Here is a 27,918-nt window from a genome sequence, read left to right as displayed (position 1 = left end):
CGGGAGGGGCGTGGCCCGCTCAGCACCCCCTCTGCTCTCTGCTCCAGGAGTGGTACGAGGAGCATGCCCGGACGCAGGAAGAAGACCAGCATCAGCTGAGCGGCAGTGGTGTCCTTGTCACCCGGCTGCCACCAGGCAGCCGCCTGCGCTCCCAGACTGTCACCTAACCCCGCACGCGCAAGCCATCTCTTCTATGCAATAACACAATAGTATTATTTTACTACGGTGTATCGAAATAATGTGCGTGTATATATACACACACGTATTCATATATATGCACATATTTATATATAGTAAAAGGAAAGACAGACAGACGAGATGGGGTGTGGTTTGTAACCACCTTGCCCTGTCTTCCTTAACCCCAGAAGTCAGTTGGTTTGGGGGGGTCAGGCCAGTATGAGCTCTTCCCAACATGGAAAGTTCCAGAAGGCCCCTCCAGAGGAAGACCACTTGAATAGATCTGCAGGGCTGGCCTTCAGGCGGCCAGCCCTCCCTGGGCCAGACCCACACCGTCTTCCCAATGCTGCTTTCAGACCCCCAGCCCAGCTTCCCCACGAACCTTCCCTGTGGCCCACGTCACGGGGTTTCCGTGTCTTGCTTTAGGGACAGAACCACTTAGGAAGGAAAAAACCCCCATCCTTGGGGGTAGTATTTCTATATTTGTGATAATGTACTAGAACGTTCCTTTGGGGGACCAGTGCCTTGGCCCTAATGGGGATACTAATCAAGGGGTGTGATTATGCCACGTGGTCAGATCTCAGTGAGCCGGTGCTGGGCAGCGAGATCATGCTGAGCAACTTCATGTCCTGCTCTGTAAGCCTTCTCTCCCACACTTTCGGCTTCAACTCTTGTTGCTGAAAATCCTCCTGAAACGGCCTCCTTTGGCATCAAGGCCCAGCGAGAGGAAAGCAGGCAAGAGGCGGGTTGATGGCTGCCACCCAGACTGGACCCTGAAATGGGCTTTCTCCACTAACCCCTTTTCCTTTGATTGTCCTGGTCAAGCAACAAGACATTGTGGTTAATTCAGGATTCTGCTCAAACAAAGCAGATCCTTCATGTGTGCATTAGGTTCCGTGGTTGGGAACGGGAGCAGAGAGCACAGATGCTCCCCGCCCGCCGTCCAGAGCCCTGGGGCTGACCCTGTCGGTCCACTGGGCCAGCTCCCCTTCACCTCGGGCTGTTGCCCTCTGTGGACTCGACCCACCCCAAGGTTCTCACTAGCAGAGTGGCGGGTGTGGAGGTAGGTTCAAGGGGACCCTCAGGGCCCCGAGTTCCCCTGGCACCACGGGGAGTTCCGTGAGATCAGAGTGTGGTCCGGGTTGGCCCTACGCATGAGTCAGGGGCAGGCCGTGGGGGCCGGCCGCCCCAGCGAGCATGTTGGTGATGCAGCAGAAGCAGGTCAGAGCGGAGGAGGTCTGGTTCCGCTCCCCCGGGCTGCAGACCCAGCATGGCGTAGGGGCCAGAGGACGAAGCAGCCCCCACAGGGCATACCGGTCCCCGCCCAGCTGCCTCCGCGCCTCCAGGGACAGCTAGGTAGGCGGGCAGAGGTTCCCCTGGCCACATCCTCCTCCCAGCAGGGCAGGGCCTGTTCCGGGGGTGCCATCCCCAACTCCCCCATCCCCTCTCCCTGGCCATCTCTGAGGCCCAGCCTTCTCACTGCAGCCCAGGGGACACTGCACAGCTCTGCCCTCAGCAGGGGAGAAGTGGTGAGCATTCCTATTGGTAAAGCACAGCCCTGTGGGGGAAACAGCGAATCATTGAGGACCACTGAGATTCCCACGCGATGGGGATCAGGACACTGACGTTGTTCTCTTTGTCTCTGGAGGGCCACTCGGGGAGCCCCAGGCCCGAACCCCTTCCCATCTCCAGAGGAGGAACTTTATTTGCACAGTTGGTGCCTTTAGCTTTTGTGTATTGAAACGGGCATTTGGAAGCAGGAGTCAAGGGGCAGCTTCTAAAGGGGGTGCGAGTCCTCCGACCTGAGTGTCTGGGCCTCAGTCTAGTCCCTGGAGAGTTGACCCCCACCTCTCATGTGAGGGCTGGTACAGGAAGGGTGGAACCCAGTGCGGCCCTCCCAGCCCTGTCCTGAGGGAGGCCCTGGTTTTAGCCGGGAAGGGGTGAATGCAGCGTGGCAGTAGTGCTGATGGGCCCTTGTCACTGAGGCTAAGGACAGCCGTCCCTGTGGGGTCACCCTGGGCCGCGTCAAGTTGACCCTCAACTTGCACACAGGCCCACCGAGCAGGGAGCGGGTGTCACCCAGGGCTGTGAGGGACCAGGGACCTCCTCCCGCTCAGATGCCTCTCACCTCCTTTGTCACAGCTGAGTGAAGCCAAGGTGAGACTCACCGACGTGCCCTGGCTCACGCAACCTGTCGGTGGCTGTGATGGCGCTGTGCCCCTGCCCCGCTTTGGGGGGGACGCCATCGGGCCCCTCCTTGCTTCCCTCGCCCAACCCAGCCTTACTCCACACCTCGCGACAATCATTTTGTACAGAGAGCGGGAGCAGCGCTGTAAGGTTTTGTACATTGGTGATTTCTCACTTGGAAAACCCACTGTCTCCCCGATTTCTGGCATATTAATAAAAGAGCCTCTGCTTTGTAGATGTGGCTGCTGCCTTGTGACTTGTGCCAGGTACTGTTCTGCGGCTTTGGGTATCGCGGGGAAAGGGGAGAGGTCCTGTCATGGCCATTCCTAACCCCACCTCAGCCCCATCCCCGGACGAGCCACGAAGCCCAGAGAGATCAGGCCCGAGAGCCTTCGGCCCTGGAACCAACCCCCTGTCCCCTGGCCCAGGTAAAGAAGAACCGTCAGACCTGGGTGTATGTTATTGTCTGCACACTTGGAGTATTTAATCATTTTTCATTGGAAAAAAGAGTTGAATCCCTTTATGCTGGCGTAAGGCAGTCGGGCGAACGGAAGAGGTGCGTATTGAAGAGGCGGGTCACCGATGACAGCAGGAAGGCACTGGGAGCGCTCATTCTGTCCTCTCCAGAGCCTGCAGGCACTGGACCCCCGCCCGGGGCTCCCCCTGAGGTAGGCACAGGGCAGAGGCAAACTGACTCCCATTTGCAGCTGGGGAAGCCCAAGGGGCACAGAGGAGATGCTGACAGCCAGCAGACAGTTCCAGAGGTAGAGTCGAGCTACGCCGTCCAATGTGGCAGCCACGAGTGGGGCCAGGGCCACGTGCTGATATTTTGGAGCCGTTGGCTTAAATAAAATATATTACCATTAATTACACTCGTTTCCTTTGGCTTTATTAACGTGGCGACTAGAAGATTCAAACTTTGGCTATTTCTGTTGGATAGTGCAGCTCTAGAACTCACGCTCATCAGCCTGAAGCCCACGGCACACAAGGTGTTCTGTCCACCGGGGCCCAGCCGCCCTGACTCCCCGAACCGGTTTGGCAGCCTTTTGAGTCCTGAGGAGAAGGTGCAGGAAGCAGGGGCGACAATGGGGAGGGGCCTGGGCCTCCACTGTGCCTTCAGCCCTGAACACTTTGGTCTTCCAACACGGGCCTGGGAGGCATCCAGTCACCCCCTAAGCCCCCAACCCCAACCTTCAAGAGGCTCCGGAGAAAATTCAAGGAAGCCTGTGGCTTCTGTCTGGAACTCTGTCCCCTGCGAAGCTGGTCTCCAAGGTCCCAGGAATGAGGCTTAGCTTTGCTCCCTGCACTCAGCAGCCACTGGGAACCTCGAGCAGGGAGAGCGGCCCCACAGAGCCACACCCCATTCACGGCCAGGCGTGCCCGGGCTCTGCAGAAGATGCATCTCGCCGCCGGCAGTGACACCTCCCGACCACCAGGCGGACACGGCTTCACTCACACGCTTTTCAAGTGAATCACTCCGAATTCCGTGAGCAGGGCCACCGTGAGGAAGCTCACGTAGAAGAGGAGCAGGCAGAAGCCGTAGACCTTGTTCAGCTGGAAGCACTGCAGTGGGACCGAGACCAGGGAACAGACGAGGCTGAGGCCCAGGGCGCCAGCCAAGACCCACACCAGCAGTCCATCTGACTCCAGCTGCGGGGACAGGGGCGAGAGGGGAGAGAGGCCGGGTCACTGGAGCCAGCAGTCCAAGTGATAGTCGAGGGCCCCCGCCTGGGGCCAGGGAGGGACTTCCGGCCTGCGGCTGCGGGGCCTGCCCTGTGGGATGGCACCCCACCCTGAAGTTCCATGACCTAAGCCACCTGGCTTGTCATTTGTGATGGTGCCCTGGGAAACTAATGCAATACGTTCAATATACGTTACATGCAGTTGTTGAAAAATTCTCAAGCAACACAGAAAAAGTGAAATCGTCCCCTCTCCACTCCTCTTCCTTCAGGCTTAGCATTTGTCTAACATATATCGAGGACTTAACACTCGGTGCCAGGCTAGGTGTGTCACACCTTCCCAGCGTGTAAGGGGAGCGTTATGGTTGTCGCCAATCTGCAGATGAGGAAACTGAGTCATTAGTGATGGAGCCCAAATCGAAGTCCCAGCTCTTAACCAGCACCCTCTCCTGCCTCCCCATACGGTGACATGTACGTGCACATGTGTGGGTACACATGCTCATGGGCCTGTACAGCACTTCTGAAACCAGAAATGGATCACACCACGCGTATTTAAGAGCAACCCGTGTTTTGCACCCAACTCCACGTACATCCTTCCACGATAACCTTCCGTGAGGCCCTCAGTCTTACGCAGTTACCAGCAGGAGCATTTCGTAAACTCAGCACAAAGGCAGTGGAATGCAGGCAAAGGCACACACACACACACACTCCACAAGGAACAAGGGAAAAGAACGGGGCCCTCAGGGAGCCAGCCCTACAGCCTCGTTATCTGGAACTGCCTGAGAATCGATACCGAAAGGAAGCTATTAAACCCATGAAGAGTATAAACAAAATTTGCAGATGGTGTTTATCTTGTAGAAAAGCAAACTTTTCAGGCAGTAAGTAGCTATTTGCTTATGGGCGTGGCCACTGTGAAAGGCTGGCCTGGCTGCCCCCGGCTAACTACAAGTCAGCCACAAGAGTCTATTCAAGACCCGGAGGCCTCCTGGAGAAAGGTGGGCGACTTGGTTCCCATTAATAACGCCACGGTTCAGCCGCACAACATTCCAAGTGCCTTCACGTGGTGGGCCCTAAAACCATCCCCTAGGCCACATCCCCCTCCTCATCTTAATTTTTCAGTTCCATCTCTGAATTCAACTCCTTCAGAATACAGTTGCCCTGACAGGAAATGCAGATTTGCGGCCCAGGGGTCGAATCTGCCTTGCTGTTTGCCTTGTGCGATATTTAAAAAAAAAAAAAGTTCACTAGGAATCCTGATTTTTCCTTCTCTAGAAAATCTGGAATATCTGGCCACAGGAGGGCCCACTGGAATCGCCCACACATTTTGGTTACCTGCCGGGCCCCGCTAGGTGGTTGAGTTTTCCACCTTGTTAGAGGAGTGTTTCTCAAGGGTCCTACCTTCCAAGTCCCCAGGGAACTGGTGTTAAAATGCAGATTCCCAGCCCCCACCCCCGGGGATGCCTGGGTCAGGAGGTCTCATGCGCCCCCCAGGAGATTCTTGGGACCCTTGAAGTGGAGAACCTCTGATACTCAGTGTGTTTCAGAACCTTCTCCAGATCTCTTGGGCACCCCTTCTGCAGCTGTCTTCAACAGATGGCGCCTTTATTCTCTCTCATCCCAGCCCGTCCCTGTGGGCAGTGTTGGGACAGGTGTTCAGCCTGGCCTTATCTCATGCACACTCATCCAGGAGCACGCTTACCCACTTCATAGGTGAGGAAACTGAGACTCAGAGACGTCCTCACTCACTCAAAGTCACAGAGCAAGAGACTTACATGATGGAACCAGGACTCAATCCAGGGCCTTCCCACCCTTTCCCCTGAAGCTACTGCTCCGTTACCCTGTGAACTTGTAAGGAAGACTTTTTCAACCCCATATGCAAACTATTTTTAAGACAGTCTACAAATCAGACTTGTCACAAATTCAGATGAGTCCCCTCCCCAGGACTTACACAGCAGTGTAAACTGCTGAGACGTGAATGCTCTCCGTCCGGAGGACCGGGGAGGAGGAGGAGACGACATCATAAGGAGGTCCCTGGCAGACGCAGCTGGCTACTCACCTTCACCTCCGTGTGGCCCCTGGAGATCTGGAGCAGGCAGCCCAGCCCCACTCCCACCAGGATATCTGCAGCCCAGCTCAGGAAGTTTGCTGGAACCACCGCCCCATAACCCCGACCACACGGCCTGTCAGCTTGCTTTATGATCTGTGCCCCCTCTGGCACCCCCCACAAAAAAAACCCCTATCTGAGGAGACCCTCCCGGGTGTTAGTGCCTCTGAGGAGGTGAGTGTCCAGTGTACACTCTGCACTCAGTCTGTAAGGATCCAATGAGGTGGCAGAAATGCTTGGTACCTGGTAAGCACTCAGCAGCTGGGGAAACTGAGGCTGGGTGAGGTGAGGTCCACTGGGGAACTGGTGATGGCCCTGAGTCAGGGCCATCTCTAGGGGGTGCTCAGAGGACAATGCTCCAGGCAGGGCTCGCTCCTTCCCACCCAACTGAGGTCAGGAGAGGCCAGCCCGAAAGCCGGGGCAGCTCCCAGTGGGCACAAAAGGGCAACAAAGCACCCCGCTCAGCCTGGGAATTACAAACGGCGGCAGGCCTGCATGGTCCCGGCCAGTTCTGTGTTCCCCCAGCCGGCTGCCTGTGCTGCAGCTCACCCCGCAGGCCCTCTCGGTGTGGATCTTGGGGAGAGCTGCGCTTGAAGTGCTTTTATACCATATTTCTCCATTTCACAACCAACAGTATCTACTGCTCGTTCAGTATCTGCCGTGTGCTGGGCACTAACGTTGGTGCTGGACCTCATCCTCGGTCTCTACCCCAACCCACTCTGCATTCACAGAGATCGCCAAGTAAGATGTGCACAGAGCCCCGGGGTCACAGAGCTGGCCTGAGGCGGTGCTGGAACCAGAGCCCTGTCTGGTCTGAAGCCCTTTCTTCTTCAGTCCAGGCCGCCTGACCGCGTTTTTTCTATATAGACCAGGGGGCGGCAAATCACAGCCTGCGGGCCAATCTGGCCCACTGCTTGCTTTTATAAATAAAGTTTTATTGGAACAGAGTCAGGCCCATTCCTTTACATTCTGCCTGTGGCTGTTTTCGCACTACAACAGAGCTGAGTAGCTGCAAATCAGATCTCATGCCCCACAAAGTCTAAAATGCTACTCAGCCCTTTAAGAAAAAGTTGGCCAACCTCTGACATCTATAGACCATGACAGCTGTAGGGATGGAGACCAAGAGGGAGAGGGTCGGGGCCGGCCCGGAGGCGTAGCGGTTAAGTTCACGCGCTCTGCTTCAGCGGCCCGGGGTTTGCGGGTTTGGATCCCGGGTGCGGACCTACACACTGCTCACCAAGCTATGCTGTGGCGGCATCCCACATACAAAATAGAGGAGGATGGGCACGAATGTTAGCTCAGGGCCAATCTTCCTCACCAAGGAAAAAAAAAAAAAAGGAGAGGGTGTTCCAGAGGGCACATGTCTGCTAATACCACTGCCCTAACAGGAAGATCTGCCATCCACTGAGCGCTCACCAGGTACCAGGCATTTCTGTCACCTCATTCAATCCTACAACAACACTTACGAGGTGGGTCCTCTCAATAGCCCCATTTTACAGATGAGGAAGCTGAGGCCCACCAGCCGTCGCCTGCCCCAGGTGTTACATACAGCTAGAGCCAATACTGGGTGGGGCGCAGAGCACACCCATGGCTCTCAGAGCCCGTGCCACCTGCGCTGAGGCGAGGGCAGCCCCACAAAGGATACTGAAGATGATGCCGCCGAAACAGGCCGCGAACGCCATCCGCGGGTAGCCCTGGCGGGCCAGCGTGAAGTCTGAGAAGGCATCTGCATGGAAACGAGAGAAGGCCTTGAGTGGTCAGAGGCTTCCCCCGGCCTCCTTGGTCATTCACCCCTTCATTCTTACCCGCAGTCATTCAGTCAACAAACATTGGTGAACGCCCACCTGGGCCTTGTACTAGATGGCTGGGTGCCATGGCCACAGTATCCTATAAGACACAATTCCCTCCCTAATTCCTTTTAGGGAGGGAACTCTTTCCCAGCAGGGGCAACTTGGTGGGTGTGACATGCCACCACCCATTTTTCACCCAAGTCCCATTTGCTGTTGGCACACACAGCACCTTTGTGCAAATTAGAAAAAGGTACCCAAAAAGACGAGTGGAAGGAGAGCTAGATTTTGGCCCCCTGACCCCTTGTCTGGATGCTCTCGTGCAGCGCACAACCTAGCCAACCCTACTTGGCCACTGTCGCTAAAGAAGGATATATGTATGTATGTGTGAAGGCCTACACATGTCACACACCCATGTACACATCAGCGTCGTTGGCTGCAATGGGCTCCATGTCCTGCCTGAACTCTGGGGAGCCACCGGGTGTCCACACATCAGAGAGTGGGGAAGACGCTGGGGCTTCTACAGAGTCTCCATGCCCAGGGGCAGTCCAGGCCATCTCACCCCGATGCCCAGTGATGGTCACTCCAAAACGACAGTGGCCCTGAGCACATGCTGAGGGCAGATGGCATGGACGCCCCTGCCCATTCCGGCTGGGGGAGCCACGAGCAGCACCACGTGGCTGTGCGCATCCCAGAACCCCACCCGGCCCCGAGTCACCTCCGATGCTGTTCCCCCAGGCCAGCAGCGTGAGCCCCAGGACAGTGTTGCTCAGCCGGAAGACCACGCCCAGGGACCGCAGGACGTTCACCACCTCTGTGGCGGCCGCGTTGATCCACAGCGCGCTGGTTAGGAAGCCCAGGAAAGCAAAGAGCTGGGGAGGGAGAGTGTGCTGATGGGACCAGGGCCGGCCCCCCAGGGACTCAGCCTCGGGTGCTCGTCTGGAAAACGGCACAACAGCAGCACACAGGAAGTGCTCGATAAACGTTAGCTCAACATTACCATTTTGTCGAGAAAGGGTTCATCATGGCTTTCATCAGACTTCCAGCCTATGGGCCACGTGCCGTCCCATCACCACAAAAGGAACTCCATCCCCAACAGCAGTCACCCACCGCACCCAGCCTTCCCCCAGCCCCTGGCACCCTCTGCTCCCCCTTCTGACTCTATGGATTTGCCTCCTCTAGACACGTCATATACAGGGCCCTGTACAATATGCCGTCCCTGGTGACCAGTCTCTTAGCACGATATTTTCAAGGGGCCTCCATGTTGGAGCAGGTGTCATACTTCAAAGACTAGAAAGAAACACCGGTCGAAAACCATGCCTCTAAACCAACCATTTGCAGAAAATTCGACTCCCTTTGGGCGGTACATCATTCAGAATTTTTCAAAATAAGAACTACAATTTTTTAGCAATAAATAGTAAAAATTAAAATTTTAAGTCAACTTTTAAAGAAAAAGTCTCTGATGGAACTGCCTAAAAATTCCTCAGCGCGCTGCCGAGTGGAGAGAACGGAAAGGGACACCCACAAAGACCAAACCGTTCCTCACTGGATCGTGGTCACTTGGAACCCAGTGATTCCTCGTTAATGGAGCGGAAATGTCTGGCAGTTCTTCCAAAAGTTAAACACACAGTTAACATGTGACCCCGCAGTTTCACTCCTAGGAATGTGCCCAGGAGAAACGAAAGCGTATTTCCAGACAAAAACGTTTACACCGACGTTCACAGCAGCACTATTCATAACATCCAAAAAGCGGAAACAGCCCAAATGTCTATCAACGGATGAATGGAGAAGCAAAACGTGCGGTCTCCACACAATGGCATATTATTCAACCATGAAAAGGAACAGCTTATTGACCTGCCACAAGGTGGATGAACTTGGACAACATTTTGCTAAGTGAAAAAAGGCAATCACAGAAGGCCACATATTGTATGATTCCATTTATATGAAATTTCCAGAACAGGCAAATCTACAGACAGAAAGCAGACTGGCAGTGACCAGGGGATGGGGTGGTGGGATGGGAGTGACCACTAATGGGTGTGGGGTTCTTTTTGGGGCAATGAAAATGCTCTAAAATTGACTGTGGCGATGGCTGCACAACTCTGTGAATATACTAAAAACCGCTGAACTGTACACTTCGAATGGGTGAATTGTATGCTATATGAATTACATCTCAATAAAATAAAGTTGTTACCCCAAAAAAGGACCTTGAATGGGTACAAAAACCCTAAAAAATGGCTTTAAAGACCTGGCATTATGGAAAACGATTACTGGCCTATCTGCCCCAGAGGCGCAGACAAGACATCTGCCTGGGAGACCTCAGTGTCCCCCCCAGCTCGGAGAGTGCAGGATCCTTACCCAGTGAAGCCTGGGGGGCTCGCTGTTGGATGTGGCAAAAAAGGTCACCGCAGCCACGGCTGTGCCCGTGATCACCACCACGGCCCACACAGGGAAGAGGCCACCTATCTCATAGACGCCATCTGCAGAGGGACAAGGAAGGGAGCTGATACACAGCTTCAGCTCGGCACCTCCTCCTGGAGGCCCCCCCAGAATGACCGAGGGGACCTGGGGGGCAGACCCACGGATAAAACCCACCACACTCAATTGCTTGGTTGTAAGGTAGGTACCTCCTATGTGCCCAGCCCTGTCCCAGGCACTTCAGGGGGACAGAGAAATTAAAGACACAGCCCCTGCCCTCGAGTGACTCACATCAGAAAGAAAAGACACGTGAAAAACAGACTCTCTCCAGCCTTTTCCCGTGGAACTAGGATGGGGATGGCCAAGACTCCTCACCACCATCACCCTCTCCCGTGCCCATGGCAGACATCACTAATCAACCACGGTGCTTCTGTCCGACTGAGCTTCAGAGAGCACCGTCCAGCCAGGCATTCCCGCGGATGGGCATCGCTCCACGAGATGAAACCGCACAGTCAAACCCAGCCTGACCCACCGGCTCTGGAGCCCCGCACTGCTCTCCTGATAAGTCCACTCCCCACACCAGTCCACTCTAAAGTTATGAAGGTTCCAGAGGCTTCACAGTACAACACTCAAGGGAGGAAACCCTACGGGCAGGCAGAACACCAGTCTGAGAATTCTCCTCACACCACCCTCTGCACCCAGGGAGTCAGTACTGGTCTTAAAGGCAATAGAGAGCGTGATTGTCCAGACAGACGCATCCAGACTTCCCTTGCTCTTTCGTTGGTCTAGCTCTTGGCTCTCAAACATCAGCGGGCATCAGAACTACACGAGGGGGCCAAACACACACAATCCTGCACACGAGACAGCAAGGGTGACTTTCAGGGGTAATTGTGACAGACCTCGGTTTTCACCTACAGCGCTGGCTGGGAACCTGACGCCTGGTGAGACCCCTCTCTGGATTCGCCAAGCCTGAGTTGCAGGGATTTTAGGAGGCGGCTGGGGCGTGGATGGTCAGGAGGGCTTCTCGGAGCACGGAGGAGGAGGCTGGGCCGTGAGCAGAGAGGGGTGCAGGGGCTCCGCGGGCAGATGGGAGAGGGGGGTGGGAGGGAGCTGAGCAGGTCTGTGCCAGCAGCGGCAGAGAAAGGGCTGGGGACACAGCTGGCTCGAATGACAGCAGGGGGACGTGGACTTTTCCCAAGGGGCGCTGGGGAGGCCTCCGAGTGGGGGAGTAACCACAGCCTGTGAAAGTGGCACTTTAGGAGGACGGCTCTGGGGGCGGCCTGGAGACGGAGGAGGCTGGGGGTTGGCGGTGAGACTCGGGCTCTGCTGGTGGACACGACACCCCCGGGCAGGGAGCTGAGTCTGGGGGTTCTCTCCATCCAGTTCTCAGCCCAGAAGGGGGTCACAAATGCCACTAGACGGTGTCGGGGCACGTGGACAAGACACTAAATACCACAGGGTCACATCTCAGGAAAGGGATTCCTTCTTCAACTCTCTGGCGTAACCAGGAGCAAGTCTGCACTGGGCGCTAACTGGCCTGCAGCACCTCTGACGCCAGCCAACGCCCGAGGCAACGAAGGCCCCCGGCTCGGATGCTTCACTTCTACGGCATTTATTTGTGCCGTTCCCTTGAATTTATTGGAAATGACGTCACTCTCCTATTGATGCAGGTAATACAGTTCCCTTTTCAATAAATTTAAGCTTAAAAACAGAGAGCTGATTGAAGAAAAATATCAGAGATAATAGTACAGAACGGGAGAAAAGTCAAGAAGATGGTTCTTGAGTGACTGATGCTTGAGATCTACTCTTTGAAGAAGCCACAAGGAGTGTGAAGGCAAGTCCCTGGCCATAGGGAACCGACGGCGGTGACCAACCAGACAGCTGGCACCCCTAGGGGGCGCCCTTCTCATCTCCAGGTCGCACTGTGCCCTGATGGTCTCTCTCCCCTCCCTCCGACTCTCCTTCCCTCGGTGCCTGTGTCCCCCATAAATCGGGGGAGAAACTCCGGGAACTTCACAGCCCCTTCATGCTGATGCAGTTATAGCAAATAACACTGCACCCAGCCAGAGCCCCACCTCCACCTCCAGGTGATAGCCCTGGGTTGAGGGGGAGGAGCCCAGATGACAGAAGAATGGGCAGCATGAGATACTAAAGTTAGACAATAGGAAGAACCTGAGCAGCAGAAGTTAGAGACTGGGCATTTCTTTAGCCAGAGCACGTCAGAAAAGCAAAGGACAGCCTGGGGCAGATGGAGAAAAGTCACACGCCAGTGGGGACCAGCCAGCCCACACAAACAAGTGAGGGAGCCCACCCAGGTCACCCAACAGGCAGTGGAGGGGCCTGTGATGATTCAGATAGCAGGCACCCCCATTGGGGGACGCCCCTTCTCAGCTCCAGCCAATCTGCCTCCAGGAATACAGCCCAATTCTTGAGAGGCCCAAATAGGGATTTTTTTTTTTTTTTTTTTGAGGAGATCAGCTCTGAGCTAACATCTGATGCCAATCCTCCTCTTTTGCTGAGGAAGACTGGCCCTGACCTAACATCCGTGCCCATCTTCCTCCACTTTATGTGGGACGCCACCACAGCATGGCTTGACAAGCAGTGCGTCCGTGCGCGCCCAGGATCCGAACCCGGGCCACCAGCAGCAGAGCTCGTGCACTTAACCGCTACGCCACAGGGCCGGCCCCCAAATCGGGATTTTGATGTGAAATCTCCAGATTTTTTAATGCAGGCAAACAAGCCAGAGGGCAAGACTCAGTCCAAGGGCCACTAGTTTGCAGCCTCCGTCAGGAACCAGCAAAACTGAACCAATTAACTGCAGGAGGCTGGCGTCCCTTATGGCACAAGCACATATTGAGTGCCTGCTGTATACCCAGGATTCTGCCGCTGGCCCAGGGCCCCCTGGCGTGGCTGAGGAGAAAACTCCAGATGTGGGGAGGGGAAGAGGGGCCGGACCGGGGGAGGGGATACTCACAGGCCCCCGACTGCAAAGTCAGCACCAAGACCAGGGGGCTGATCACCAGGTGCAGGCAGTTGAGGGGCCGCTTCCAGTTGCCATCCTCCTTGTCGGGGTCCATGACGGGGACGGTGAGGAGCAGCAGAAACTCCACGGGAAGCTGCCAAGGGTGCGAAGGCGGGAGGGTGTCACCCAGGTGGCCTGTGCCCGCCGGCCGCACCCCGAGCTCAGTTACTCAAGGACAAGGCTGTATGCTGATGCACCGCCCGTGTGCGGCCCCTAAGCGCCTGGATTGGCCTCCTCCTGCTGCTGTGACACACGGCCACACGCCGGCCGAGTGCCTTCACACCACACACGGTGTCCCCTGACGGTGCTGGAGGACACGGTCCTAAGACCCAGGGTCCGCAGGGCTGGGCTCCGTCTGGAGGCTCCACGGCAGAATGCGTGTCCTCGCCCTTCCCAGCTTCCAGGGCCCCTGCATTCCCTGGCTCGTGGCCCCGAGTCACTCCAAGCTGTGCTTCTGTTGTCGCATCTCCTTCTCTGACTCAGCCTCCAGCCTCCCTCTTTCCCTATAAGGGCCCGCGTGATGACAGTGGGCCCCCCTGGACATCCCAGGCTATTCTCCCCATCTCAAGATCCTTAATCACGTCAGCAAAGTCCCTTCTGCCACATAAGGTAACATCTTCATACCCGGGGAGCAGGACTTGTACATCTTTGGGGGGCTGTTATTCAGCCACGGCATCTTATCTGCTAATCCTGACAACGACCTGTGCACAGGAACTATTGTTCTCCTACCTTCCAGCTGAAACAACTGAGGCTCAGAGAGGTTAAGGAATTCTCCAAAGCCACACAGAAGGGCACATGCTGCTGGGATACAGGACCAGCTCTGAGTGACTCTGCACCTTGTGTTTTTGGCCAATGTCTAAATTAGTAATAACACTTATGGAGTGCTCACTATCTGCTAGGCCCCACACTCAGCCCTTCATACGTTAGTTTATGAAATTGTCACAACCACTGTGGTAGGCTGGATACTGTTCCCAATTCTCCAGTCCCTTCCTGTAACAGAATTAAACACCCACACACTTTGTCAAATGACTAGAGCCTGCAGAATCTATTTCCCCATCCCATTGATGTTGAACTTGGCCACGTCACTTGCTTTGGCCAATGGGCTGTTGGTGAACGTGAGGAGAACAGAGGCTTAAAATGTGCTTGTGAAGTTTGCCTTGGTATCTTCTGCCAAGAAAAGAGCAGACTCCCAAGGATCCACCGGCCCCAGAATGAGATGTGGGGCAGCCCTGAACCACCGACCACAGCCTATAGTCGAGTCCCCCAAATGACCCAGAGGCCCTTGAATGAGAAAATACATTGTCATCGTGAGTCAGTGGGATTTTGGGGGCTGTCTGTTACATAGCATTATTGCAGCAATAACTTACTAATACAAACGCCCCAGAAGAAAGGTACCATCATCATCCCCATTTTATAGTGGAGGAAACTGAGGCTCAGAGAGGTGAAGTGACTTGCCTGACGTCATGACGCAGCCAGAGCTGCTGGGGGGCACAAATATGCTCATTACTTGCCCTTGGGGACTGAGGAAGCCTGAAATGTATACAGGTTTCCAGATTATCTCAGGAGGAGATACAGCTGTGGGGGGAGAGCCCTGACTTTTGTGGTCCAGGTGGTGGAAGGCAGCCTCACGCAGCTGTGCCTCTCCTAACCCAGCCGGGGCCCCCGCTCAGAGCTAGGCTTCGAGACACTGAGCCCAGGAAGCGGCAGGTGATCAGAAAAACCCAGCCTTCTTCTCACTGGACCTCACCTTGACCCATCCCTTCCCCCAGCCCAGGTCCCCGCCCTCACCCAGCCCTCTCTCTCTGTCCCTGGGAAGATGCTCTCCCTCCTCTGCGGGGGGCAGAGCCCCAGGTCAGGCCCTCGGACGAGCTCTCTGTCTCAGCCTCCCCAGCAGGTCCCAGGTCATCTATTCCAGGAGGGTCTCAGCAGACCCCGGCCCCTCCCTCTCACTGCACTGGGGAAGGCTGAGTGGCCACTGTCCTGCGCCGTCACGAAGCCAGGAGCGGGCTCCGTCCCCCTTCCTACCTTGAAGACCTTGAGGGCCCTCCAGGACGCTGACTTGTTCCTCCACCTCCTGTAATCCAGGGGGTTGAGGGCCTGCACCAGGATCTGAGCAGTCGTCTCCTCGTAGAAGAGCAGCGGCCGGTACTCCTCCCCTGTGTGCACGAGGCAGGGACAGGCAGGTGTCCGGGGCTGGCTCGGCCCCCACGAACCCCCCCTCCCACCGGTCCCCCCAGTCCTTGCGAAGAAGGAAGCCCCAGTGGCTGGCAGGGGGCAGGCGGACCTGGCCCGCAGCTCCGCCGTAGACGGTGAGAGGTGAGGCTGGTTTGCAGCCTCACTCCTGGGGCCTGCATGGCCCATCGCCCCATTTCTCCGCCCCCAGCCCCGCCCTGGTCCCCCCCTCGGCTGGGCACAGGGCCCTGGACTCACCGTAGTCATAGCTGTTGGTGTTAGAAGACGCTCGATCCTCCTCGGAATCTGACAGTATCTCTGTGGGAGGGAGGGGCCTTTCACGCGAGCCGGCTGGGGAGCCCGGACCCTCCCCACGCCCTCCTAAGGGAGGGCAACTCCGGGAGGGGGCCGTGTGCAGGGGGCAAGTGTATCTGGATTTCTCAGCTCGCTCAGGAATTCTTACAGAGTGAAGAAGTCTAACTCACAAAACGTTTTCAAATGTAATGATGTAGCTTGACACTAAAGGCAATGAGAGCGTCTGAAGACGCACTTCAAACACGCACTGACTTCCGTTTTGCACCTTTCAGAATCCGGACCCATCCTCTTTCTCTTTTCCCGTCTGGCTTTTCTGGGGAGTCCTCTGGCATGCTTACAGGCCTGCGCCCAGCAAAGAGGGGCCTAAAGGGAAAATGGCCTTCCTCCAGCGAGGAGTCAGTGCCAGCCCTGTCTCTGTGTGACTCTGGGTCCCTCTCCGGGCCTCATTTTGCTCTTTTGTTCCAGCCTGATGGGCTATGATGGATCTAGAAGACACACAGGGGTGATGTGGGCTGAACTCCGAAGGCTCAGTGGACAAAGAGGGGAGGAGAGGAAAAATCATGGCAGGCTTCCTGTAGGAGGGATGTGAGAGGAAACGAGACAGTCCTGCCCTCCAGAAGCTCAAAGCCCATTAGCCAGACATCTAAGTAAATTAGTAACAGAACGGAGAGATAAAGGCTGTGCTGGGCTGAGTCAGGAAGCCGTGCAAGCCCAGAAGGGACAGCCGGGGTCTCCATAGCGCTCCCCCCATGCTGAGTCCTTACATTCTTCAGAAGAAGGACACACCAGGGAGAGGGGTCAGCATGTGCAAAGGCCCAGTGAAAGCCAAAGCCAGAGAGAGGACAGCATGTCCAGGGACGTGGGGTGGCTCCGCACAGCTGGGGCATGGAGTTGAGGCTGGGAAATGAGTCTGGAGAAGAAAGCTGAGGCCCAGCACCAATGGCAGAAGATCAAGAGCAAGGTTCTTGGGCTCAGAGGCCAAAAGGCGCCAAGCACAGACCCAGTGAAACAGGCGGATTTCCCAACATAATCAGGTCTGCAACCAACCCACCTCCATGTGGGGGGGTGACGACAGAGAGCGGTGGGGACTGGGGCAAACTGGAGAACCACACCCTGTGCTGAGAGGGACATTCAGCTCCACTCACTGTGCCAGGCAGGGATGGAGGGCTGGGGCCAGATCTGATGTTTCAAGAGAAGCCGAAATTTAGGATTTTGACATCAAATCTTTTCATTTTAAATCTTGGCCTAATTTTCTAAAAGAACACACTGGTCACACCACAAAAACCACAACACTTCTGCACATAAGAGGTGGTCTGTCGGTTCCCAGTGGTGACCTCTGGCACCGTGGGTACGCAGGTGGCCTTTGGGGTCTGGGGGCCCAGGGTTCGAGTCCCGGCTCTGCCCACTCCCTCGCCTGGCGAGGATTTAACCTCTCTGTTTCCTCATCCATAAAGGGAGAAAATACTAGTCTCTACCTGACAGCCTTACAACGATACGTGTGCCTAGCAGGCAGTCAGCGCTCGATAAATTATAGGGGTGTGCATGTTGTGTATGTATTTTATATTTGTGTGTGTTGTGTGTATGTGCTGTGTATATATTTGTGTGTGTGCATGTATTTATGTATATGTGTGTGTGTTGTGTATGTATTTGTGTATGTTTATTGTATATGTATTTGTATATATGGAAGCATCTGGATTTGACCCCGAGGGTAGTGGGGATCTCAGAAAGACCGCCCTGGTGCGAGCACGGAGGGGGAAGTGGGGAACTTGGAGTGAGGCCGCGGTGAGGGCACAGACAGGCCAGCCCCCACTGGCCCTCTCTTGGGGCTCAGTTCAGACCCTTACCTGGTGTCCCCGGCATGGAGTAGACCAGGGATCTCCTCCGCTGCCAGCGGTAGATCCAGGTGCAGAGAACCACAGTGACCACATAGAACACATACAAGCCTAGGTAACCTGCAGATAAGGGCGCACACCGTCACCAAGTGGCATCCTGGCTGCACGGCACACAGATCAAGGGCTGCCAGTTCTATTGCTGGTGCCTGTTACCGGTGGCTCTCTGTGTTAGCCCAGCCCAGTACCAGCAGGTAAAGGACCATGTCCTGGAGGCCACCCCCTCCTCTGCCTTCCTTGGCCCATCCTCCCTTCCCACCTGTCCAGCCCCCGCCCCCCACAATCCAGCAATCAAGGAAGTAATGCCTGGCACAGACAGTGGCCCCCAGGACCCTGTTCAAGTGCTAAGGGTCGTGTCCCGCTCCGTGTCCCGGGAGGCTGAGCCCTGCAGGCTGCATCCCTGAGCTCTGGCTGCACTGGGTTCCGTGATGGGAGGCCCGACAGCAAATCAGAGGGCAGCAGGAGAGAGTCTGGGGTCCTTCTTCCCTGCTCCCTCCCTGCTGGGGGGCCCTGTCTCTAGCAGGGCCCATGACCCCCCCAGGACTCGCGCTCATGCTGGGTGGCACTGGGTGCGGCCCCCAGCTTCACTAGGCTCCAGTCATCCCACTCCCTGCCCCTCAGCACCCCACTGTTGCTGGTCCCTGGGTATCTCCGCATCTCAGCACCCCCTGTGGGTTCCCTTAACCCTCTGCAAAATGCCCCCCGTCCACGTCACCTGAACCACCTGGATGGGCTGTGTATGCCGCCGGGACCCTGAGGGCTACATCAGCAACACGGCACTACGGCTTATTAAAATGTGCAGCTGTGAAAATTCTGAACATCGCCCCCGGCTCTGCCCTGCCCGCTTGGGTATCGGAACCCTATGTTCCCTTTTCGCTCAAGCCAGCTTGAGGAGGGTTCCCATCACTTGGAACCAAGGGTAACTCTGTGCCCTGCTGGCCACCCCCTCCTGTCCCTCCTGCGCCTCCCACCCATCAGCCCTGGGATGACCCTGCCGGCCCTGCGTCTGCTCACCCAGAGCCCACGCCAGGGTGACCCTGCCGAGGTAGAACGCGGTGAAGATCAGGAACACGGCCACCATGTAGAAGATGACGTCTCTGAGGAAGGGCCTGGAGGCGGCCGTGAAGGGGCGCAGGATGGCGATGCCGCCGGCCACCACGGTGGTCACCAGCACGCCCGCGCCTGGAGGAGAGGACGCCAAGGTCAGCGCCCCCTGCGCCCCCCGCCGCCCCACCTCCCCCAGCCGGGCCGCGCCTACCAAACAGTGCCCCCAAGGCCAGGCCGGCTGTGCGCGGATCCGAGAAGGCCACCATGGCGCTGAAGATATCAGGCGCGCCGTTCCCAAACGCCAGGAAGGTGACGCCATGGGGAGCGTGTCAAGGGGCTCGGTGCAGGGGCCCAGCCTGCCGGGCCTTTCCTGGGCCATGAGCCACCACCCTGTCTCCCAGCCACCCTCCCTGCCCTCCCTCTCTCCAGGGCGCAGCACCCGGACGAAAGGATACTGCCACGTTGTGGGACAGTTTGAGCGTGCTGGAGATGGCAGACAAGTTAGGGCAGAAACTGCGGAGGAAAAGCAGATAGTCAGTGCTTTCACGGTGGGTGGCCCCTGTCCCCAGCCTTCCCCTATAGGGTCACCCGAATGCCAACCTCCTGGGACTCTGTTTTCCCATCTACAGGCTGGACCTGAGCCCAGGGCCAAACTCACAACTTCTCGGCCGTGACTCCCAGGATCAGAAACAGATAAAGCAGCCAGAGAGCCTGGGGGCCAGAGAGGGGGCGTGAGGTCCAGCCGGGGCCAGCAGCCCCTCTCATGGGCTCCCCGGGGCAGGGCCTCACGTAGAGGGTGATGGCCAGAGGGAGGAGGTTGGGCGGGAAGTGGCAGAAGATGCCCTCGAGGTAGTCCAGGTAGCCCCCATCGCTGCGGCAGTCGGGGTTGGTCCGGACGAAGTCACAGCGGTCGGAGGCGTTCAGGCCACACACATCTCGACACTGCGGGAAAGGGGGGACATCAGGGGCCGACACCCCACAGGTGACTGGACCAGGCCCACCTAAGCAGCTGAAGATAACCTCCTTCAGCCTGGTCTCTAAGCCTCCCACCCCCTCCAGGTGCCAATGGCCCACTTTCATCTTTAAAAATAAACTTGTGTTTTAAATTTTATGTATGTATGTATGTATTGATTGATTGATTGATTGATTGAGGAAGATCAGCCCTGAGCTAACATCCATGCCAATCCTCCTCTTTTTGCTGAGGAAGACTGGCCCTGAGCTAACATCTATTGCCAGTCCTCCTCCTTTTTTTTTCCCCCGAAGCCCCAGTAGATAGTTGTATGTCATAGCTGCACATCCTTCTAGTTGCTGTATGTGGGACGCGGCCTCAGCATGGCCGGAGAAGCGGTGCGTCGGTGCGCGCCCAGGATCGAACCCGGGCCGCCAGTAGCAGAGCGCGCGCAATTAATCGCTAAGCCACAGGGCCGGCCCCTTGTGTTTGAAATTAACGCAAGTAATTTATGAATTCATTTGTTTAAAAAACAAAACAAACCAAAAAGAAACAACATACAGAGATTTCTAAATTCCCCCTTCTCATCCCTGCCCTCCCTAATCCCACCTCTCTCCAGAGCTTCCACCATGATCAGTGTGAAACGTACCCTTACACACATCTCTCAGTTCAATGACACCTGTATCTACATCCTATTATAGATTTTGTTTTACAGAAATGGATCCTCCCTACATCTCTTGTTCCTGCAATTTGCCTTTACCACTTCGCATATATGCCACACATTAATACACATGATGAAGAAAATAATATAAGTAAAAACATTCTAAGTGATTTCTCTATGCCAGGCCCAGTGCTAGGAGCTTAAAATGTATCTCAATTAATCTGCACAACAATCTCATGAGGAAGGTACTATTATCATGCCCATTTTACAGATAAGGAAAGTAAGGTGATGTCCCAGGGTGCACTCAGTGGTAGAGTCAAAGTTGGAACCCAGGCAGTATGAGGCTCTAGAACCATCACACCCCCGCCTCCCTGTAGAGTCTTTAACAGCAGCATAGTATTTCCTACTATGGGTGATACACAGCGGAGGTAACATTTCCCTACTGGTGGGCATTTGGGAGTGTCTAATTCCTTAATAACACCAACAATGAACTTCTTTGCACATGACTCTCTGAGCACGTGAGAATACTTTGTCAGCAAGAATTCTACAACTAAAAGTGCTGAGTCAGAGCATAACCTAGGCTGGGTTCCTCCAGAAGCGACCCAGAGACAAGGGTTTATCAAGTAAGTAGTCTATCTGGGAGGAATATGGAATGCAGGCTCCAAAATGGGGAACCGGGTCAGGGAAGGGAAGGTGGCCGTGAAGGCTGGGTAGTGACAGGCCCCACCCGGGGCTAGGGAGCTGGGGTATTTATACACCGACTCCATCAGCCATGGGGAGGACCGCTGGGGAGGGAGGTGCTAGTTCCCCAGTACTTCCGCCCACCAGGCTTATGGAAGGTTCTGGAAAAAATACTGGCAACTCGAAGTCCACAGAAGCCCACCAAAATGGTCAGCTCCAAAGGAAGTGGGTGGGGCCCTATAGTGTCTGTGGCACGGGAATAAGTGTCTTAAACATTGATGGATTCTTGCCAAAATACCCTCCCCTCCCCAAAGCTCTGCTCACACACACCCCACCAGCACCAGGAAACGTGTGATTCCACGCCCTCACCAACAGTGGGGCTACCGTCTTGTTCAGGCCAGCGTGGCAGGGATCTCCTTGTTAAACTGCACGTCCCCAAGTACTGGAGAAGGGCAGTGCTCTTTTCATGTGTTAATGGCCGTTTGTATTCCTTCTGTGAACTGCCAGGGTTTTCAATTGGAATGTTCGCTTTTTCTTACTGACTTGGAGTAGCTCTCTAGATAATGGATATTCGCCCTCTGTCATGTTCTGTCGCACATTTGTTTAGGCAATGCCCTCGGCCTGGAAGGTCCCCCTTTCCAACCTTTTTGTTTAAAAGCTTTGTCGATACCATTTCACATCCATTAGGATGGCTACCTTCAAAAAAGAAAATAAGTGTGAGGATGTGGAGAAACCTTGTGCACTGTTGGTGGGAATGTACAATGGTACAGCTGCTGTGGAATACAGTATGGTGGTTCCTCAAGAAATTAAAAACAGAATTACCCGGGCCGGCCCCGCAGCGAAGTGGTTAAGTGCACGCGCTCCACTGCTAGCGGCCTGGGTTCGGATCCCGAGCATGCCTCGACACACCGCTTGTCAGGCCATGCTGTGGCGGCGTCCCATATAACGTGGCGGAAGATGGGCATGGATGTTAGCCCAGGGCCAGTCTTCCTCAGCAAAAAGAGGAGGATTGGCATGGATGTTAGCTCAGGGCTGATCTTCCTCTCACACACACACACACACTAAAATAAATAAATATTAGAAATTCAAAAAATACATTAAAAAAAATAGAATTACCATATGATCCAGCAATTCCACTTCTGGGTATCTACCTCAAAGAATTGAAAGCAGGGTCTTGAAGAGATATTCCTACACCCATGTGCACAGCATTATTCACAATAGCCAGAAGGCCTAGAAGCAACCCAAGTGTCCATCAATGGATATATGGATAAACAAATTGTGGTACATCCATACAATGGAATATTATTCGGCCTCAAAAAGGAAAAAAATTCTGACACACTATACCATGGATGAACCTTGAGAATGTTATGCTAAATGAAATAAGCTAGTCACAAAAAGACAAATGTTGTATAATTCTAGTCAAATTCATAGTCACAGAAAGCAGAACGGTGGTTGCCAAGGGCTGGGTGAGGGAAATGTGGAGTCGTCGTTTAGTGGGTATAGAGTTTTAGTTTTGCAAGATAAAAAAGTTCTGGAGACAGAGGTGGTGATGGTCGCACAACAACGTGAATGTACTGAATGCCACTGAACCGTATGCTTAAAAACAGGTAAGATGGTGAATTTTAGGTTATGCATATTTTACCATAATTTAAGAAATAAAGGCTTTGTGAAATCACAGTTCTACTCTCTCCACAAGCCCTCTCTGAACTCCCACCAACACCACACTGGAGGGGAGATTTCTCATCTCTGAGCCCTCTGGCCATCTCCTCAACCTGGCTCACCGGCCCTTTACTGATGCAAATGTACCTATGTCCTGTGCTGTTCCTTCTGCCTGGCACACCACTCCTTCTTTTCCCCCAGTTAATCCACATTCATCCTCCAATTCTTAGTTCCCCAGATGCTTCTTCCAGGAAGCCTTCCATGACCACCCCCAGCCTAGGTCAGATCCCCCAGTTGTAAGCTCTCATCACTCCAGGACTTTGAAATCCCTCAGTTATTTGTAGGAGCACAGATGGGGCACCATCTCACTCAGTCATCGTAACAGACCTAGGAGGCTGGTACAATTATTTCCAGGTTAAAGATAAGAAAAAGGAGGCACAGAGAAGCAAAGTGACTTGCCCAAGGGCACACAGCCCACCACTGCGAGGTGGTTTCAAACCCAGCTCTGCCTGAAAGTTACTAGCTGAAGCTCCTGGGGAAGCTGCCACACTGCACAGGGGCAGCCTCCTCTCCCTGTCCCCCCCCTTCCTGCCCTCCCTCCTCCCGGTCCTCAGGGTCAGCCAGGGAGGACGCAGGCACATATCCCACCCCAGCTCACCTCCATCTCCCTGACAGCAGAGTGAGTCAGCAAGGCACATCCCCAGTCCTGGCCTCCAGAATCCCGGTCCTGTGCAGCCTGCCCGCCCCCACCCGGAGGCCATCCTTCCTCCGAGGCCCCAGCTCTCTGCCCTGGGGTGGCATAGTTCCGGAGCCATTGCTCTGAGTCTGGGGCGGGTGACTTTTCGGTCTCCTCCCACTCCATTCCCTTCTCATCCTCTTCCCTGAGTCACTAAGGACCCCCAGGAAAATACCTGGCCCTCTCCTGGCTCTATCACTTCCCTCGGAGCCAACTTCCCCTCCCTGAGCCTCAGCGTCCTCACCCACAGCACAGACAATCCCACCCACCTGAGGGGGCTCGGGGAGGATTGGCCGGGCTTGGCACAGGGCTGGCCCAAGCAATCAGTAACTCAGAGGGATTACCCGGCTCGAGGCACGGAGCACGCCCCGAGAGGCAGCAGTCAATCTGCTAACCACAGTAACCACAACCACTTTCCCACCTGTAAAATGGGTGTAATTACCTGTCTGCCTGCTGCGGGGGGGGCGGGGGGGGCATGAAGGCTCTTTGCAGCCCCATAAACTTGACGTGGTGCTAAAGACTCTTAGCCCATCGCCCGTCGGTTCATGAGAGAGGAGCTTGCTGTTCCATTCTCCCCGAAGAAAATATGTGGAGAGAACTCCAGCCCCTGCAGTGGAGGGGACCCCAGGAGTCATCCCCAGCAGCCCCCGCCTTCAGTCTCGCACTCCGGATCTCCGTCACCTCTCCTCCCCTTGCAGACAGCAGAACGGAGCGACACGAGTCCCCTGCAGCCGGTCTCAATGGCGCACACCCTCCCTGCCTCTCAGCCGAGGGTCCTCACTGCTCTTGCCCCTGTGCTCGCAGCCCCGTCAGCGGTACCACCACCCCCGCAGTCGCTAAGGCCAGAAATCTGCAGCCATCCTTGACTCCTCTGTCTCCCACCGCAACTCGCCATCTAATCCATCAGTATATCCCGCTCATCGTGCCTTCAACACTTATTCCAAATCCCACCACTTCCTTCCGGTCTCCCACAACCACACCACTGACCTGCAAGAGCCTGGGCCCCTGCTGCCACCCTCACCCTTCTCAATCCATTCTCCCCAGAGAAGCCAGACAGATCCCCTGAAGAAGTAAATCAGATTTTGACATCCCTCTGCTTAAAACCCTCCATTGACTCCCCACTGTTACAAAACAAATCTCACCTCCTAGCCTCAGCCTATAAGGCCTTTCATAATCTGGCCATCACTCTCTCTCCACCCTCATCTCTTAACACTCTCCCCTCACTCTGCCATTCTGGCCTCCTTACTGCTCCAGGAACACACTAAGCTTGTTGCTGCCTCAGGGCCTTTGCACTTGCTGTTCTCTCTGCCTGGAATGTTCTTCCTCCAGATGTCTGCATAAGTGGCTTCCTTTCTCCATTCAGGGCTTGGCCTGAAGATCACTTCCTCACAGATGCCACCTGTGACCACTCAATCTGAAATAGTTGAAAATACACCCTCTCCCTCACAGCCCCCACTCCCCAATACCACTTTATCCTATTATTTTCAGGGCACTTGGCATCTCCCCACCTGAAATTTACAAGCTTACTTCTTTATTGTCTTCCTGGGAAACTGTCAGCTTCAGGAGGGCAGGGGTTTTTCTATAATGTCCCCTTGATGCCAGCCCTGATATCAGTTCCCCTACATTAAACCCAGCATATACGGGGGGGTTAAAACCAAAAGCACCCATCCCCTTTCCCTGCTTCTCTAAATTACATTCACATGTAAATATCAGTTTTTTAAACCTTTGTATCCCTGAACTTCACAAGGCAAATAGAACTTACAAATTGTTAAAAGCCCAGGTGGCCTCATGCTGAAGTTTTGGCTAATTACCAGGGCTTGAGGTTTGTTACAGGGAAACTGATATCCAGAGAATATCAAGAAGCTAAGGCTTCCCAGACACTAACTCCTCAGCCCCCTGGCACCAGAATCCACCCTCCACCACAGAGACAGACAACCACGGACCCCCACCTGCGGCTTCCCCTACCTCACCACCCTCCTCCCTGCAAACAGCCTCACAAGGCCAAACGCAGGCTGATGGGAAGGCGCCGACCTACAAAGCCACAGCTCCCCTCCCGTATCTACACCCTTGTACAACAAGTTCTTTCCCATGGATTTCCCTTTAAAAACCCTAGTTATTAGCACTTCAGGAGGACAGTGGGTTTTGAGGCGCTGGCCTCTCACGTCCTCATTTCGCTAGCAAAATTAAAAATTACTTTCTTTTCCTCAATTCCTTGTCATTGTGTTCATTGATTTGGCTACGGTGACAAGGTCCCGGTTTTTCAGCAACAGGCTGGTTTACTGCCCTAAGGGGCAGCTCAGCGCCCCCGGCACAGAGCAGAGGATCAATAAATATTCGTGGATTGGATGAACACACCCCCACCTGATGCCAGCTTCCTGTCTGGGTACTCACGTCTACCACGGCAGTCTGGCTCACACCTGCGGCTGGAAACTGGGGGCTCAGGTGAGCCCCTGTAGACGGGCCCCTGAGCCCAGACACTGCCTCCACCATCAGCAGCACACAGCGCAAACTCAGCACCCAGCGCAGATCCTGCCGCCCGCCGGCCATCAGCCGCCACGGGGCCTGGCCCTCGCGCTCTGTAGCTTCCCCTTCTGCAGTGTTTCCGTTCCAATCCGAAGTTCCCCTTCTCCTTCCCTCCGCAGTCTGTCAGTTCCAAGCAGCCGGCAGCAAAAGCGGCCCGCAGGGTGGGCTGAGAAAAAGGGAGAACATCACTGAAGACCCCAGGACCCCAGCAGGAGGGGCCTGAAAACTTTGTCAGCTGAGGATCTGCCCTCCCTCCTCCCCCCACCCAAGGAAAGCCAGTGTAGAAACCCACACTCAGCATGGGGGTTCAATGGAGGGCCCCAGGGTCCAGCTCCTTCAGCATGCAGATCAGATACCCGCGTCTTCCCAAGCCCCCAATAGTGTCTGCATGGAAACCTAGGCCTCTCCTGCCTGCCCCACCCCCCAGCCTGAGACCACAACGTCAAGGCTGGAACCCACAAGCCTGAGGCTCAGAATCCAGAGATTCCTGCCTCCTGGGGCCAGCTGGGGGAGATAAATATGGGAAGTGGGCAGCGGTGGGGACTGCGCCAGCCCTCAGAACAACGAAAACATACTTCTGGGGCCATACTTGGCCTCTGGGCCAACCAGTCCGAGACTACTAAGCAATGTTGTTGTTCTCGGGCTTGCCGTGAGCCACGCACTTAACAGATGACCTCATTTAATCCCCGTGACTCGCCAAGGAAGCTACTGTTATGATTCCCATTTCACAGATGAGCAAACTGGGGCAGAGGGGGAGGCCAGGCCTGTTCCTCACTCCCAGCCCCTGCCCCTTGCCTCCCTCATCGGGTCCTCAGGACAATTCTGGAGATGTTATTGTCCCCAACCCTCTTACTGAGGAGGGAGCTGGGCTCAGAGGAGTTCCATAACGGGTCACAGGGCAAGGAGGTCACAAAGCCAACAGCTCCTTGGATGGGGAAACTGAGGCCCAGAGGGAAGTGAATTGCTCAAAATCACACTGTCCATTAGCAGCAGAGCGGGGCTGGACTCTGCCTTTTCCCTCAACACCAGGGCAAAACCAGCTTCATTTTTCTTCCAAAGAAATTAAACTGGGGGGGAAAAAAGTCCTTGGCACACTTAACTTCCTTCTTTTGGCTCTCCCACATGTTGTAGATGAGCATGTTTTATTTCTGCCATCAAGAAAAACAAAGCCCAGAAAACAACGACTTTTTTCGTAATTCCTTGCACAGATGTTTCTCAATGTCCTGGCAGGGGCAGGAGGGGAAGGAGGTCCCCGCGGAGGAGAGGGGACAAGAGCGGGCAGAAGACCCCTGTCCAGCACTCTTTCCTCACCTGTTGACCGACTCTTCCCTCTTCTGTCGTTCTCTGGAACTTCACCTGGCACGGACTGGGAACCAGACACTCCGGGTTTTCAATTCAGTCTCAGCCACTTATAAGCTGTGTGGCCTTGGGGAGGTCACTTCACCTCTCTGAGCCTCCGATTCCTCAACTGTAAGATGGAGACAAATGCTGGCCCGTCGGAGCATACAGTAAAGGCTCAATAAATGCTGGCCCCTCTGCTGTCCCCAACTTGAGGATCAGCACGTGTCTCATCTCTATTGGCCGCTGATTTCTTGTGCTCATTCGCAAGGGAGCATTAACTGAGCGCCTCCTGTGCGCCTGTGCGGTGCCAGGCGCTCAGACGCTAGCGAGATCCGCAGACCTGATAGGAAGGAGCAGGGGCAGGAAACTGGGGCTGCAATCCCATGTTCGGTTGCACGTTCTGGGTGCGGGACCCCGGGAACGTCAATGTGCCCGGTTTCCCAATCTCGGCGGATGTTGCGAAGTTGAATCCGGGTGCCCGGCTCTCCGGCGGCGCCAGGCCGCTGTCACCTCGGGCCGGGCCTCGGACCCGCACACTCCGAACCTCGACCCCCGGGCCTCGCGGCCTTGCCGT

General features: G+C 55.2%; 2 protein-coding genes across 14 annotated transcripts in view; one reads left to right on the top strand and one right to left on the bottom strand.

Moving 5' to 3' along the window:
• TPCN1 (two pore segment channel 1) overlaps positions 1-2,599 on the top strand; it is a 61,174-nt gene extending 58,575 nt beyond the window's left edge. For all 7 annotated transcript variants that reach the window (XM_004429954.2, XM_087424175.1, XM_087424174.1 and 4 more), the window contains one exon: positions 48-2,599. In XM_004429954.2, coding sequence (XP_004430011.1) covers positions 48-167 — 120 coding nt within the window. In that variant the 3' untranslated portion in view covers positions 168-2,599. The remainder of the gene's footprint in view (positions 1-47) is intronic.
• A 220-nt stretch (positions 2,600-2,819) lies between these two features.
• SLC8B1 (solute carrier family 8 member B1) lies at positions 2,820-27,918 on the bottom strand. 7 transcript variants are annotated; one of them, XM_087424183.1, is made up of 16 exons: positions 27,315-27,918; positions 25,872-26,169; positions 19,584-19,736; positions 19,453-19,505; positions 19,250-19,307; positions 19,006-19,111; positions 18,762-18,929; positions 17,703-17,810; positions 15,802-15,861; positions 15,397-15,527; positions 13,324-13,465; positions 10,290-10,411; positions 8,653-8,806; positions 7,793-7,873; positions 6,100-6,164; positions 3,695-4,014 (listed from the first exon to the last, which is right to left on the bottom strand). In XM_087424183.1, exons 2-16 carry the CDS (start codon positions 26,025-26,027, stop codon positions 3,817-3,819), a joined length of 1,755 nt encoding a protein of 584 aa, XP_087280309.1. In that variant the 5' UTR covers positions 26,028-26,169; positions 27,315-27,918; the 3' UTR covers positions 3,695-3,816. The 7 variants fall into 7 exon arrangements, with proteins under 7 accessions (XP_087280304.1, XP_087280308.1, XP_087280305.1 ...); XM_087424178.1 differs by lacking the exon at positions 10,290-10,411 and having other exon boundaries at positions 2,820-4,014; XM_087424177.1 differs by having other exon boundaries at positions 19,453-19,736.

This window comes from Ceratotherium simum, chromosome 35 (assembly GCF_057802395.1).
Source record: "Ceratotherium simum simum isolate JZ-2026a chromosome 35, ASM5780239v1, whole genome shotgun sequence".
Taxonomy (NCBI): domain Eukaryota; kingdom Metazoa; phylum Chordata; class Mammalia; order Perissodactyla; family Rhinocerotidae; genus Ceratotherium; species Ceratotherium simum.
Note: the sequence above shows the minus strand (reverse complement) of the source record. Positions and strands in the feature narration are given on the sequence as shown.

Bases quoted from the DNA above. Each gene is read 5' to 3' on its own strand.
- SLC8B1 (XM_087424177.1), bottom strand. From the start codon at position 26,027: ATGGCCGGCGGGCGGCAGGATCTGCGCTGGGTGCTGAGTTTGCGCTGT. The intron at 19,308-19,452 runs GTGAGTTTGGCC...TTTCCTCCGCAG, and splicing joins GGAGTCACGGCCGAGAAGTT to TTTCTGCCCTAACTTGTCTG. The intron at 4,015-6,099 runs GTGAGTAGCCAG...CTGTCCCCGCAG, and splicing joins GGGGCCACACGGAGGTGAAG to CTGGAGTCAGATGGACTGCT.